This window comes from Saccoglossus kowalevskii, chromosome 18 (genome assembly GCF_978046115.1).
Source record: "Saccoglossus kowalevskii chromosome 18, keSacKowa6.1, whole genome shotgun sequence".
Classification (NCBI taxonomy): Eukaryota; Metazoa; Hemichordata; class Enteropneusta; family Harrimaniidae; genus Saccoglossus; species Saccoglossus kowalevskii.
The window spans coordinates 4,455,761-4,473,006 of NC_140658.1; the positions used below are offsets into that span (position 1 = coordinate 4,455,761).

The following is a 17,246-nucleotide window of genomic DNA, read 5'->3' on the forward strand; positions in this document are numbered from 1 at the left end:
TATGTATGGCACAGTAACGTACGCTGTCGATGTAGGCGATGTAATGTCATCGTAATTATGTATTTTTAACACATCCACCAACAATTGGCGTTCAACCGTTGAGGGCACACCGCACAGTGACCGAGTTTGTTGCTCGGCGAAATCCTGATTTGTACATAAGAACGTCGTTTCCTTCCAAAATTAAACAACATTAGCGTTCAGCTAAAAAAAATGTAATGCTCGCATATGCTGACACTGACTAAATTAGATGAATCATATATATGGCTGCAGTCATAATTTGTCATCGAAATGTTCAATTCAATCAGCCTGTCATATGCCACCGCAGCTTTCACGCTCCCAGCAACGACCATATAAGGGCATACCTCTATATGAATGAAACCACGTTTAATCATTAAAAAAACAAGAATATTAATAAAATAAAGAGTTGTACAATGTGTGCTATACACGGGGTATTGTCTCCATTGAATCACCCCCTAAAATGGGCAATAACGGGTGTATCAATTACCATATCACGAAATCCCGCACCATCTGTCTCTACGACGCTAATCTAGCAAGGACAGCTTTTGATTAATATGATCACGTGGTCGTTTCCCTTTTAACAAAATCTGAGTGGTTTAACTACCCATAGTCACGTGATCATAAACTAAAAATTATAGATAGCAACACACTAGTTCCCGCACTGTACAATTCAATTATTGTTTCTGGCGTTTCCTTGCTCATATGTCGCTTGTCAGATTATAACGAAGATTCTTGCACCAAACTGTTTCCATCAACTCCCTAGGCAAGTTTAATATTTGATGTAGTGACTAATAAAGAAGTGGCATTATTTGATATGAACATGATTGAAAGTGCCAAGGCATGCCCTATTGCACTCTATGTTAAGTCTCTAGCATGCAATTATACTATTGACTTAAATTTCTGAAAGTCGCGTGAAATTTACGAAGCGAGAGCAGCGAATATTGATAATTATTCTGGTGGTTGTTGGAAGCCAAGGGTCCTTGACTCTCGGTGAACTAACGCGATATCACCGTATTCACTCTCATTTTCTAAAATGAACGTAGGTTAACATATATTGTCATGCTGCGCGCATTGAAGCGGCAAAAATACGGATGTGTCATATTTTGTGCCGTGCGAAGATGATGTCATTTTTTTCCAGGGCTAACGGAATCTAGGGACCTCTTCATATCAGGTCAATCAGCAAGAAAAAGTGATGAGCTTGACAATGGAACAAGTGACTCATCATCTTGTTTCCATGGCAACATCTTAACGATTATCAAGCGCCATTATGGTTCAGAAGACTGATTTTTAATGGTTTGAATGCTTAACTGAAAGCAAGATGTTACTTGTGTGCCGAGGTCGCGAGGTCACGGCCTATTCGCCAACCATTCGTTTACAGAATCGTATTTTGAGGCCAGCAAATTAAAACTAAACATCGTTTAAATGGCGGGTCAAGGGTCACTCACAGAATTAGAGTAGATTGTGAATAGTGTGTATTTGTGAATCAGCGAGTTGAACGCATATTTCAATTATACCGTACTATACCCATTAATTGGTTACATTATATCGTATATATACCCATTAACTTATTATATTGTACAGAGGATACGACGGATATTAACCCATTAACTGGTCACATTATACTATATATATATATACCCGGTAACTGTGTACATTATACTATATAATACCCGGTAACTCGTTGTCGTGTCTTAATGCCCATTAAACTTTAATATTGTGTACGATCCAAAATCAACATATTTATAAAATATAATATAAAATAAACGTTATGTCGCCCCCAAGCGACGAATACACTCTTTGTTTTTGTATAATTTGCTGAAAGTGTGTTCAGATATTGTTAGTGTCAATCGTGTCGTGCCTACAGGCGGCGCTGCCACTGGGCAGGGGTACACACTGTCCGCACAAATGGAAACATATTTGCCAGTACAGTGTAGACGGCCTTGGCCCCGTTAAGGTGACCGTTTGCTGACATAGCTACTCTAGCAATGCCGACAGACGAATTCATATGTCCTTGAAAACACAGTTATTTACATCAATCACGTGACACCAGGTAATGCCGGTAAGGCCTTGAATATTATTGTGAAAGATTGGTGTTCCACTTCTACAACATATAGAGCAGACGATATTAGATTATAAGTACGCCAAGGACATGGCGCACAATCATATATGTAAGGTCATATTAATTGATGTGTCATCAAAAATTGGATGTTTCCATGGAGACGTTACGGTCATGGTTTCCGTGCAGTGGTTTGTCGGGGATGGTGACTAATGTCACGGATTACAGGTAGAGTAATCAATTGTGCACATCTTGCATCAAAAATAACAATTTTAAAATCTGTGCCACCTGTCATAATTTTATTTTGATGATCAGCAATGCTAGACGCCAGCCACTGTGTCATCGAGGAGATACGACGTGATCACGCAGTGTTGCATTCTTGTACACATTATCGTTGCTTGGATCCGTCGCCCGTGTTACCGACATCCACGTCATAGATCACCACCACTGATACCAAAACATAGCGACACTGTTGTGAACTTGTCCAAATCTAATAGCAACATTGTTACTTTAAATATATTATTCAGAGAAATTCTTACACTGTATATATTTAACAAACGAAAATGTTGAAATATTTCACCGAGTTTGTCGTGGGGGAAGTTACATTGTGGGTATGTTTTTCCTTGGGATAAGATCCCCCAACACTCCCACAATGAGTGTGGGATATCTACTTTACAGTGATGGATAAACACGCCGTAACCAGGAAATACCTGATTTACCAACCACCGTTACCAAGAATAAACTGCATAATGAACAGTATATATATTCACCTACCTGTGAACTATGCCGCGTTCATGTAAATGATGTAATGCTGATATCAACTGACGTACAAATGGTCGTGCTGCTTCTTCGTTTAGTCTACCATCTCGATGACTACGTACAAATTCCAATAATTGACCTCCCCCAGCATATTCAGTCACCAGGCAATACAGTGTGCTTGACTGTTGTTGTTGTTTTAAAGAAAAAGTCGCATATTAGTATAAATGCGAGTGTAATCATGGCAGTGTAACGGGAGATATATTGGCTACAAACTAATAATTACTCTAAATTTTAGTCACGCTGTTTGAATTCCGTCTGTATGTCTGAATATTGTTGTCAAATCTCGTTCCACCAATATCTGGGTAGATTGCAATTTGGTACACAGACGATGAATTGAAGATCTAATTATAATTTGGTACAAATATGTGAGTATTAATCATGCTTTTGTGATTTTTTTTGTTGTTGCAATTTTATATTCAATAAATTGTGTCCCGCCTTACTTCATGAATACAATAAATAATGGACATTTATTGGGAGTTATTTGCACCTATGGCTATTATACATACAATGTAGGTAACCGAAAAACATTCGGAAAAATAAGAAGCCCTAATAGGAAGTTTGGCAAATGGCTCAAAATTTACAACAACATAAAATAAAACTAATGAAAACAAAAGAGTGATATTTAAATTTCACAGACGTGTCAATGATCTACATTGCACAAACGACTATGAAATTTCACCGAGCTAATAGAGCGTTGATTGGTTATTCCGATCCATTAGGTCGCGGCTCTCGCGGGCTATTCGAATGATCGGCGCATTACGAGGGCATCACGTCGACCAATAATGTCCCGTTTGTGTAGAGATCTACGCCGTATTTGCCTAGAGATTTCTCACAGTTGATCAAACTAATTTGGGCCCTTTGTATTGTATGTGTAGTTGAATATCTGACACTAATTTGCATGCCAAATAACTATTTTAAGCTTGGTCAAAAGAATTGAAACATGGTGTCATTAGTGTTCAACCAATCTATGTAGTAACATGGACAGTGCCGAGTCTGATATGGTTGTATGTCACGTGTTCAGTAAACTTCAAAGAGTGTTGAGTCCACTTCACACGGGAGCACTGTCTAGCATCTCTCGTTCACATTGATTTACATCTCAAGTCACTGTGTCATGTTACTTGGTAACCATGGTAATGCTTACCTTAATTGTTTCATATAGCCGTATGACATTTGGGTGACGTACTTTGGCAAGGATTCTGGCTTCACGATATAAGTTCTGTCTCACGTAATCTTCCTTAATTTTCTTAGTGTCGATAATTTTTATAGCAACCTGGTGATGAAATATTACATTAATGGGGGTTATTATATGGATAAATGCAAAATTATTTATTGGGATGAATTTGTATTGGCGAATACAGTGTTATGTATTGGAATGAATACAGAGGTATTTATAAGGGTGAATACAGAGATATATATTGGAATGAATACAGAGGGTTGTATATGAGTTAATACACAGGTATGTATTTGGATAAATACATATGTATTTATAAGCGTGAATACAGAGGTATGTATTGGAATGAATACAGAGGTATTTATAAGGGTGAATACAGAGGTATATATTGGAATGAATACAGAGGGTTGTATATGAGTTAATACACAGGTATGTATTTGGATAAATACATAGGTATTTATAAGCGTGAATACAGAGGTATTTATAAGGGTGAATACAGAGGTATATATTGGGATGAATACAGAGGGTTGTATATGAGTTAATACACAGGTATGTATTTGGATAAATACATAGGTATTTATAAGCGTGAATACAGAGGTATGTATTGGAATGAATACAGAGGTATTTATAAGGGTGAATACAGAGGTATATATTGGAATGAATACAGAGTATTTATAAGGGTGAATACAGATGTATATATTGGAATGAATACAGATGTATTTACAAAGTGAATACAGAGGTATATATTGGAATGAATACAGAGGGCTTTACAAGGGTGAATACAGAGGTATATATTGAAATGAATACAGAGGTATTTACAAAGTGAATACATGGGTATTAGAGGGGTTAGTTAGAGGTTAATAGTCGAACGTATAAATACAATCATATATCATATGTGTATCCAGTTTGACAAAAATCTGTTAACGTTCGTTCAATTTTGAGAAAAATCAAAATCAAGATATCAAACGAACAGGTGAAACCTATCTTTCAGTGACGAACTTTGTTCGTTCAGGTCAGTGTTAATAACACTGCTCATAACAACAGACTATTGTTTAACAGGAAACAATAATTGGACAATAATTCTGTCGGTGTTGATCATTTGCACACAGGGGGCGATATCCATCCGGACAACACACGGTATTATCGACGTGTCAGTGACCTCCGTTTAATGCTGTGGGTCGCCTTGAATGTAGATTAAAATAATGTCAAAATATACTTAACTTAACATTTACTACAGATGATCTACTGTTTGAGTGCATTGTCTTTTATGAACAGCAACTTACATTTGGAAAGTAACTAGTGCCTTAACGTACTTGTTTTATTGACTCGTTGCTTTGCGGCGTTTGTGGCAGACAACACTTCACTGTAATTGCTCAACACTCTACTCTCGACTGTTGACCCGGGCTAGAGAATTGTTTTGACGTCTCCTAGGCGACATATAATCGTCATAGATACCAGTAGCATTTAGCGACATAAATGTTTTCAAGGACACATCTCAGGTGTACCGATTTGTTATGGATAGATTTGACTGTATGTGAAATACGGTTCACCTGAATCTACTCGTTAAACACAAGTGTACGTGTACTTGTCAGTGTCATGGCCGGGAGGCGGATAATATACTAGCGACATGAGCGATATAAACAAGTTATTAACACCTCACGCCAACAACATAAGTTATATTAAGGCTAATCTAGCGACACTCGTTGAAAATCGATCAAGACAAAGTCGTTGAACTTCTACGATAGCGTCGTCGTCTTACAAAGACATAATGCATACCTGTTAATATTTCACAATGACGATTTCGGTATTTGTATGTTGGACTTTATTCGAGGTACTCGTCCACAGTGAGTGTTTCATCTAAGCTGATATGACGTGTCATTGACGCTCAAAGATTTGCTGTGATGCAACAGACAATCGTACATTGATATATATATATATATATATACTGTGGACGTACTGTAGTTTGACAAACTACAGTATATATATCATATATCATATATATCATATGAAATTCACATTTTATAATCAAAATAAATGTAAATACGAAGGAAATTAGGAGCTACAACTGTTTTGTCACATATATAGTCGCATACATTTTGTTTTTCTTGGAGCCCCCCCCCCCAACTCAACTCAATTTGGGGGATTAAATTTTGACTAACAAATCCTACAGAATCAGGTGAAATCCCCACTGTGCAGGAACATTGCCGTTTTTTCTGAATTCCAGCATTTTGAAGAATTCGATTTTAATGTATAAGATAAAACTCATACTTGATTTCAGTTAATCGGGAGTTTGTCTAATGACAAACTACAGTACGTCCACAGTACAGTGCTGTGTGTGCAGGTTTGAACGCCCTGAAAACGCACTTAAAGAAGCGGGGAGGCGTCTTTGATCGCAACTATATTAAATATTGCCGGTAACTCCCGTGGTCCATACCACTTATCGTTGCCGATACATCAGCTGTGTGGGCATTAATATTATCATTTCTCGAAGCAGGGATCTAATTCTTCCATTACCCTCACGCGATGCACCATGGGAGTAATAAAGTGTACATACTTCAAGTATTAAATAGTTTATCCACTTCTTATTGCGTCCTTCATTAACATACAGCGGGTACAATCACCTACGAACGAGATTACACCAATATAGCGCTGACTTCCCCCTTTAAAACTTAATACCGCCCTCTATATGAACACGGGATGACAGGTTTCTATGGCAATTAAACTCCAAATTGTAGCATGTATTGTATGTTATCGAGTCTGTGACGTCATACAGTGTATTTTACATAGTTAAAATAAAAGTATCATCGTAATAGCGTGGTAGGAGCTTGATGTGATAAAAACAGTGACGGACGAGTATATGAACCCTTCATGGGAGGGGCTAATACAACAGACTGTCTCGACGGGTCCTACTTCAGTATATAAGCTGACTGCTTTTACTGTATTGTTAACTCGGCCAGACAAGGTGTCGATGTAAGTGGGTTACTAAACACGGTCTACTGACATTCTTTACAATGCATACTATTTTATTCTGGGGGCGTTGCTCTATCCTGTCTATCTCATCAATACATCATTAACAAAGAAAAAACAAATTTGCCCAAATTCATCTTCGCTAGCCAAGGTCTAAGTTTATTCGGCCAAGCCTCTATCGTGTAGAGGCCTATAGGTTGAGGACGCTGGACCGTGCGATTCGGACGATGCCCAAATCGGGATCATATCCTCTTTATTGTCATGACTACCATTATATGTCAAGAGAGTATATACAATGCTACGATGTCACGGCGGAGTGTTCAACCCGGAAGTGAAATTATAATCAAAGAAGGCTTAGAAAGAACTCCCGTGTGATGAGAGTATTAGAGACACAGTAAAAATTAATTCAAAATTACTTGTACTTGAGATATTGATGGAAAAGCTGAAAACCACTTATGCAAATCGGAAAAATTAAAATGAACAGAGTGTAAAACTAATAAGGTCTGCGCAATGTAACATACCAACTATGTACTAAGTTTCATTGAACCAAACAATTATGAATTATTATGCTAATTAGGAAATTTACATGGACAGATTTTAACCCAAAACTGATCATATTTGTACATTGTTCTAGAGCATCTATGTACAAAGTTTCATTAAAATGTGATGATTAGTACTTGAAATATCAAAAGCTGAAAATTAATTTATTATACAAATTAGGTAATTAATATGTACTGATATTACCCTAAAAACTACTAGGTCTGTGCAGTGTCACATGACATCTAGGTACCAAGTTTCATTGAAATGTGATGATTAGTAGTTAAGATATCAGTGGAAAAGCCGAAAATTTACTAATCATTATGCAAATTAGGTAATTAATATGCACAGATTTTCACCCAAAACTAATCAAAACCTGGCATTAGTTCAGAGCATCTATGAACCAAGTTTCATCAAAATCCAATGAGTGGTTCTTTAGATATCAGTGGAAAAGTCATGGAACAGCTAAAAATCAGCTAATTATCATGCAAATTAGGTAATTAATATGCACTGATTTTTACTAGAAACTAATTAAATTTGTGAATAAGTTCAGAGCATCTATGTACCAAGAGTTTCATCAAAATTCAATGACTGGTTCTTTAGATATCAGTGGAGCGGTCATGGAACAGCTAAAAATGAGCTAATTATCATGCAAATTAGGTTTTTAATATGCATGGGTTTCTACCAAAACCTAGTCAAATCTGCGCATTGGCCCAGAGCATCTATGCACCAAGTTTCAACAAAAACCGATGTATGGTTCTTGAGATATCAGTGTGAACAGACGGACACACACACACACACACACATACACACATACAGACAGGGAAACTGCAAAGACTCCCATTGTGTGCTGAGTGTGAATATAGAGCTGAGGAAATTGGTAAATGCAGATCCAATATTTAATTTCTTAACTTGTCGAAAGTCAATGGTTAACTTATTATTTCCGGTCTGTAAGAGTTTGATAAGTCACTTCCTGTTGTCCATTTAGCAAGATAACACGGTGAAATGAAGTAGTCACATGACAAATAGACCATATAGTGACCATTGGTAATATATAACAGACGAGTTCCGGTACTGTTTTCAGTCTTATCTTATCGTCACAGGTACCCCCTTCACCCCACACACGTGTTATTTTTAGATAATCACTTTCGTCGTTATTTGTTGATGTTGATTTCAGTATTGAACTGATAAGGATATCAAATGTAATGTTATTTATATTGGACCGTGGACGTACTGTGATTCGTCGATTATCGCATCTTAACTGCCAAAGCATCAGCATAGACATTCAACATTTTATATGAATATATATTCGAAATATGTATCAAGATATAGTTTAAAGCGAAAGGGCTATCACCTGCGCACGCGCGAGCAACGTTAACAACGCATGCTAAAAAACGCATAGACTCATGGGTTGACGCGTGTTTGTAAACAATGACACGCGGTGGCCGCCTGCCATATGCGCAGATGACGACCCCACTTTGAGGCAGTTCATGCCAAATTAAAATTTTACATTTACCTGGCAAATTGCAATGCATTGTGGGATATCAGTCACAATAGAACAATACTATTTTGCTAGAAACTTGCTAAAACAACCTGTTCAGACCAGTGAAGAAAATGTTCAGATCTAATTAAAACGTATTCACTATAAACCGGAATAAAGACGAACCGAGTTTAGTCATATTTAATTATAATTTTCTTAACGTGGCGTACAGGAAGTCATGTTAGACTGACCACCAAGACACTGTTGATAGAAAAAAAAAATAATTCGGCTATTTTATTTAAAAGTCAGAAGAAAAGGAACTAGATATGGCGACACTGATACAACATTGTTTAAATATGTGAAGTAATTTGAAACTTGGCATCAAGTACTTGCCGTTGCTCAGCCACTTCGACCCTTGTTTTAGTTGGGGATATATTCATGGGTATTCACAGTTGAAAATGTAGATAAACTCGATTGCCCACTATAAAATACAATGTAAAAACTAAAATTTCGCAAAGCTTGTTGGATAAAATCTAGGCCATGATGTATTTGACCACAAGCTTCAGGTCAGTTACATTAGGGTCAAATATAACACCTTGCTACCCAAGACATACTTTTGTTGTTTTTTTCCTATTTGTTCAAAACATTTAAAGCGGAAGTGTTGTCACCTGCGCACGCGAGAGAATTGAGTCCTAAACGACGATAACAACACACGCTAAAAACACAAGGGCTCATGGGTAGACGCTTGTTTAAAAACAATGACACGCTTTGGCCATCTGACGCATGCGCAGGTGACGACTCCCCCGCTTTAAGCCACAAATTATATTATATATATTTGGCATTTTTAATACTTTATAATGACACCCTAAAATTAGACGAATAGGTAGATAGACTGACTTTTAATCGATTTGTCACATGACATCGTACAAACATAAACAGCCCGGATGAACAAAGGGTAAAACATTAGAGACAAAAACATCTTAAAAGCAAAACAAAACTATAAATATGATAAAAATACATTGACAGAAAGGTGAAAGGAGTATTGTACTTTATATATATTCATTTTGTTGTTATTTTTTTAATTCAAGTTGAATGGAAGAAGATTGGGTTTTGGGTGAAAAAACAAACAAAAACACTGAAAATGAATGACAGAAGAAATCATAACATTTCCCAGCATGCTTTGCAGATTATGTAGGTTACATAAATGTGTGTTTTTTTGGTTTTTTTTGGTAAAACACTCATTTCTTTCTTTTTTGTGTTACTACAATACGTTCATGAATATATTTCCCACATGATATATATATATATATATATACTGATGTGTTGGTAGTTTCCTGGCTACTGGCTTATAGAGGGGACTGGGAGAAAAGTATTTACAATATTTACCAGTATTGTCATTCTATAAGCTTTATTCATTTGATACTGCGTATTTTGTAAAATTTGCAATTCAAAATGATCGCCAGAGGAATGCTTAACGTTGTGCAGGAAATTATTTCCATGGATACAACTTCTGATATACGTTATTTTATTTGCATTCGATATATCCGTTCGCTCAGTAAGATATCAAACATGTATAATACCTTTAATCGTCTGCATTGTTTCTGTAGTTAGTAGCATACCACTATAGCATTCCAATAAAGATTAGACGTATAATGAGCAGACAAATATTCAAACAAGAATTGAAAAAGTATTTGATAAATTCGTAGAACGGTTATTTGGTATTAAAATTTGAAAATGTAGTTTTATACTTTGTTATTTATTGTTTTATTTATTTATTTTGTTTCTTTGTTTGTGTGTGCATTTTAATACTTATCGATTGACATAAAAATGGGAACCTCTAATTATTTCTTGAATATGGTCTAAATCGCATTCCGAGTATTTCACTGTCAGGGCATGGACTAGATTCGTGGTTTTACACACCACTATTTCCACACACTTTTCTGTGAACAACAATCAGTAGAATAAAGTATACTAGTACTACCATTGGCTGTGGTACGCGACTGCGCACTGGTATGTTGAAACATCTACGTCATTCTACGTAACCATATGCGCAATACAGTTCTCCCATACCTCCATGAGTTCTCCTATTGGACTAGACTGGCAAAGTCGGGACTTCTTTTTTGTTTTAACAAACAAAAATATAATTAATTGTCAATTTAGCCTTTTTAACATGATCGCGAAAACTGCGAAAGAAATCACGACTGGACGCACCTGCAAGCGACCCCTGCGTTGGAGTGAAAACCGGGGTGGAATAACTCCGGTGATTATGCTAATTAAAAGTTGTTGACTAGCATTGACAACGAACCAGAGTACAGCTTATCTATGTTAATGTCCGTGACCTTTCACTTCTGAGGTCCCGGCGATTTTGAAAGACTACTTATACATTATATACATTGGACATTTAAATCGACGTGTTATCAATAAACATGGATGAAAGTATCGCCTGTGCACTTAGAAAGTTAAAGTATCCATCATTGCGATCGAATCAGATCAACCTTTAAAAGGTCATGTTTACTTTCACACACCCACTCATGAATAACCAATGCATCATGAATAATTAATAGCAGTCAAATGCCCGCAGATGCGTCCAGTTGGGATTTCTTTAGCAGTCAGGTTAGTTTTCACGATCACGCTAAAAGAACTAGAAGAACAATTAATTATTTCTTTTTGTAAAACAAAAAAGAAGTCCCGACTTTGCCAGTCTACTATCGTAGTATCATAATTTTATACTAGCTATTATCTGTAATGTATTAGCTTAGATTGTTTTTTTTTTTTGTTTTTTTTTAATATTTATTTTCTGTTTTGTAACCTTTTATTCCTTTTTAAACTTTTGTAACCATTGCCAATCCCTCCGGGGAATGTGTAAGTGTTAATAAAAAAATTAAAACTATTGGACAACACTCAGTCATGGACTAGACAAGTTTGTTTGCTCATAAGTCAATATTACGGTGGACATTAATTGAATTGTATCTTAAAACAAAATGTTTATAAATATCATATATTTACCTCTAACGTTTTCTAGAACGTACTGGCATCTCATGGAATACTGGTAGGTGATTTTCCGTTCACTGCGAGATCTCGCATATTGCGTGAAAGACACAGACCGATAGCTAAATACCAAAATGTCGAGCATTGAAAGGGAAATATTGCGTTGGAGTACCCGGGCTTCATCAAAATTGATCATCATCAAATGTCAACGGCACACAGCACATTATTATACATGAAAATACCCCCTAATAATTTCGACTTTATCGAATCCCATGCGATGTTTTGACGTCATTACGACGCTATGACCTTTGTTTGTTCTGTTTTCACGTATAATGTGGCATTTCGCAGTGAATGCAAAAATGTCTATTATACATAATTGTGTGCCTGTGTGTTCTTTGGGTCACCGAACTGTTATTCAAATTAAACTATTTAGTTAATTAAACTACCCAGCGATGGCGGCCATTTTGTCCGCTTTAGAATGTCACTGTTGGGTTCTATGCAAAAGATGCCTTGGAATGTGCAGGTGGTTGCCTTGGTTACCTCAAGTTAAAAGTTCTAAATTTCGTCTGACAGACTACATTTTTTGTAGATCTTTCAAATATTAGATCATCTACATAAAATAGAATTGTTTGTGTAATATTCGCATACGATATTTGACCTGTTTTCAAAAAATATATTTTATGACACATATTGTGATAGCCATGTTTCCATTGCCGGGAGGGGTTACATGGAAGGTGCTTATTGACAAGCCTATTTAAAGCAAACCAAAGTATTTATTAGGGTCGAGCACAGTTGAAGGCTTTCTGGTGAGATAGGGAAAGAGATAAAACTGTGAGTCTCTTTCATCACATGATTGTCATTCACCAATCGACCAATATAGAATTCGCTGCTTCCCAGCGTCATTTACGAACAGTACGTGATAGGTTTCTGCGTGATGCGTACACCGATCATTTCGTCCATAGTTTTCTTTAACAAAGAATTATAATTTGATTGGACATTCACAATGCCGATATGAATAGTTACCGACCGGTGGTGCGCCATGACACTTGAAGCAGGCAACCAATCAAATTAGCACAAAAGAGCGCACATGCGCAGTTTTGACGATTATTCAAGTTATCTCAAGAATCATGGGTAAAATAGAGGAGGTTTCATGGTAAATTGATAACGGCAATATTTTGTAATATTTGGCAATATTTTGTAATCATTATCCGAATTAACTTAATCACGATGTGTTCGTGGTTATCATATGAGGTTATTACGAGGATACTGCAAAGTATGCACGAAGACCGTGGTCTGACCTTGTAAATAACCATATCATTATTTATCTTTTCCTCCCAGAATCAAACATTGGGGGCAGCCATGTTTTTTTTATTAACGGACGCTTACGCGCCTAATCGTTCAATATTTGGAATTCGCGTTTCTAATACGGTAGAATGAAAATATCCAGTGCTATACTGCAAAATTACGGCACGCTGTAACTTGTGGCTTTACGGAGACAGATGTATAATAATATAAGGTTATTACGAGAATACCTCAAAGTATGCACGAAGACAGTACAGCTGGAGTATCGACCGACGCGCAGTGGAGGTCGATGCGCATCGTGTCGGAGTGTATACTTTGTGAGGTATTCTCGTAATAACCTTATTATTATACATCTTACCCTTCCAAGGATACACGATGGGAATGCCAAAATTCAAAATGTTTAGAACAGAATCAGCGAACTTCTTTGTGTGGAGTCAGGTCAAACTCTGATGGCAGCCATGTTTGTTATTAGAGAATGCTTACGTGCGTAATCATTCCATATTTGGAATTCGCATTTCCTAATATGGTAGGATGAAAATACCCCGTAAAATACCGCTGTAATTTATGGAGTTGCGGTGACAGATGTATAATAATAGCATATTTTTTTATAATCACGATGTGTTCGTGGTTATCATGGCATATATTTTGTAATCACGTTGTGTTCGTGGTTATCATGGCACATAATAGGTGATTTTCCGTACAATTGCGAGATCTCGCGGGATGCATGAAAGACGCGCGTCGAACGTCTGCCGCAAAAATCGAACGATTTGATTTTGAACTAGAATTTCTTTATTTCGCAGCTTACATTGACCGGCCGATCTTCGACAGAGGAATATTGCTTCCGAATACCCTTACTTAATCGAAATTGCCTATCATCAAATGTGGACAGCACATTATTAAGCATGGAAATGTCCCCGAAATACTTTCGCGTTTGTCGAATCCCACGCGATGTTTGACGCAACTACGACGCTATGACCTTTGTTTGTTCTGTTTTTACGTTCGATTTCACGCATAACGTGTGATTCTCGCAATGAACGGAAAATGGTCTATTTGTAATCACGTTGTGTTCGTGGTTATCATGGCACATATTTTGTAATCTCGATGTGTTTGTAATTATCATGGTACATAATTTGTAATCACGATGTGTTCGTGGTTATCATGGCACATAATTTGTAATCACTTTGTGTTCGTGGTTATCATGGCACAATTTGTAATCACAATGTGTTATTGGTTATCGTGGCAAATATTTTGTAATCAGGTGTGTTCGTGGTTATCAAGATCAAGATTTGCTTCAGAATCAAGTTAGTCACGTCATATGACCTTTGACTTTGAATTTGCGCTTACAGTGTATCAGAAATCCATCTTCACCAGTGGTTAGACCAAGGTGATGATGTCATAAATGAGACCCAGAAATGAGTCATTTGTTTGTGGACAGTAAATTAGAAATACAACATGCAGCTTGCATTTTGTCATTAGGTCACAATGTTGCCTAGCAACAACTATGTTAGTGGGCAGGTGCTCAGAGTGGAAGGAAGTTCTTTTAAATACTTAATAAATGTAATAATAGTAAGGCACTTATATTGAAAGCCCTGTGTGAATACGGACTGAATGAAAAACACGATTCGATATTGATTATATTGATTAGTAATTATTAGGAATGTTGGGATTGATTTGCAAAACAATACAATATGTTAATTAGCTCTGTTGTATTCACTGTTATGATAATTACATTCTATTGTTTATCCACTTGCAAGATATTAGGCGCAACTAATTCTAAATTATATTCAAATTTGTATACTAGTATTTTTTTTTCTGTTTACGTGGAAGAACCGAATATGGCCAGCATTGTCCGTACTGTAGATAGATATCACGCAGTATTGCCAGCATTGTCCGTACTGTAGATAGATAGCACGCAGTGATGTACAGCTCCTTTCAGGTCTAAAGTTATTCATTGGTGTCATAACATTCAGCAAAGTTAAACACGGTCTTCACAATAGACGCGTTTTAAAGAGCTCATTTTTCTCCCATGTGAACACGATTGTTGAAAGGCTGGCAAAGAATTGCTTAAACACACTCGATGTTTGTCGCGTTTTCAAATGTATGTGAACTTTTATTGTCACGCCATTGACATGCCCACCCCAGTATTAGTGCGTTCGACCCAACCATTATAATATCTTGCGTGCGTGTGCGCTAGTTCCCAGCAGTCGTATCTGTTGCCTACCACGACTTTCATTTTCCTATGTACTGCATTCTTTTTTGATTCAACGTGGTTTGTCAAGGTGTGTCATTGTTTAGCAATGTACTGTCCTTTCATATGCACTATATTATTATTTTGAAAAGTACAATATTCTAAGTTGTGCCTTGTATTGTGCTCTATCAATGTCAGGGTAAGGAAGGCCTCCTAGAACAGTATTGATTACAACACATAATACAAATTGAATTTCTGTATCAATTATTCTGTATTCTGTATCAATATTAATATATTTATGAATATCTCCGAATGTCTGACTTACTCTCATAGGAACTGTGTTGGAAAGTCGGTCGCGATTTAGTTAGTAACTAAATATGGGCATTAGATGTTGTTGATATTCAAACCAGATCGACGTTCTTTGCAATTTTCGCATAGTTTTCTATTAAAATGTGGTCGCGATTTTGAATAGGGCTTATATTGATCTAACTAAAATTAATATTCGCCTTGCAATACGCGTTGTTTGTTTTGTCGTTATCATATTGTTTACCAACGAACATGGCCTATGCACTTAAAAAATGGTGTTACAGCAAAGGCCGCCGATTATGTACGATAACAAGGTTGCTTGAAAACACGACATTGTTGGTTTGACGAATGTTTAATTTGGTGTTAAACATTTGAACTAGAGTACAATGGAGGCATATCACGATATGTACGACCGTACATAAATATATGCACGCTCTCAACGGGTATTACATGGGTTCAAATAAAACATGGTCTGAATACGTACCTTGGTTCGAGTAACACCGTGAGTTGCTAATTCTACGTTAGCAAAGTTGCCCTTTCCTAACGGTCGGCCATCGATAATATAACGTCCTATATATTGAAGTTTAACCATGGTGTCCACTCAAGTCGATTTATGAGTTTGTAAAGTCACTAACTGGATTTCCAACCCCTTCACATAATCCCAACTACAGCCAGCGACGAGCGAAAACTAGAAGAACCGGATGTACAAGTCCGAAGCACTGACACCAAACAACGAGAACAGCTATCATATATATGATTTATCCGAGGAGTTTCGTTACGTTCTGCAAAGCTGCATCTCCTGGTTAGATTCCATCAGAAAGCTCCAATTGCATTCGTCGAGCAATGCGTCATGTCACTTAGACCTCCACGGGAACCCGGCAGTGAATAAACATATGCACTAAACTTAAATCTGTTCACAAACCACACACACAGCAAACACGGTGTGAGCCTAACGTACACAACTTACTGATTATAGGCGATAAACACGATCACATGACATGCAAAGTCGCGTTCCATTGGTCGACAACCAACGTCGTCGGGCAGAGTGGCATATCAGCGTTCTAGAACACTGTTTTAAATTCGAATTCTGCGTTCGCGAACGGTCGCATATCAGCGCCCAGTACGCGCATTGAGGAATACACCCGAACAATGAATAACCGGCGAACAATAGACAGAAGTCAACGCGATATTTAAAATAACGATGTAACACACTAATGCATTGGTAACAGGATAGCACAAAACTACAATCCAATACAATTCGTTCAGATAGTGCAATGATAGGCGATATGTTTGGTCAACATAACTTGTTATAATATTTATTATGTGGTATTTGTAAAATATGCACTAATAACTAAAAATTTAAATTAAAAAGACCAATACTGTATCGCAAAAATATATTTTTAAGCTGTTTAAT

General features: G+C 36.9%; 1 protein-coding gene across 2 annotated transcripts in view; it reads right to left on the reverse strand.

Moving 5' to 3' along the window:
- The window catches only part of LOC102800518 (uncharacterized), a 66,411-nt gene extending 49,600 nt beyond the window's left edge, over positions 1 to 16,811 (reverse strand). For both annotated transcript variants that reach the window (XM_085492707.1, XM_085492706.1), the window contains exons 1-3: positions 16,317 to 16,811; positions 4,035 to 4,163; positions 2,849 to 3,015 (exon numbers count right to left, since the gene is read on the reverse strand). In XM_085492707.1, the coding sequence (XP_085348833.1) occupies positions 2,849 to 3,015; positions 4,035 to 4,163; positions 16,317 to 16,424 (404 nt within the window). In that variant the 5' untranslated portion in view covers positions 16,425 to 16,811. The remainder of the gene's footprint in view (positions 1 to 2,848; positions 3,016 to 4,034; positions 4,164 to 16,316) is intronic.
- Positions 16,812 to 17,246: the final 435 nt, after the last annotated feature.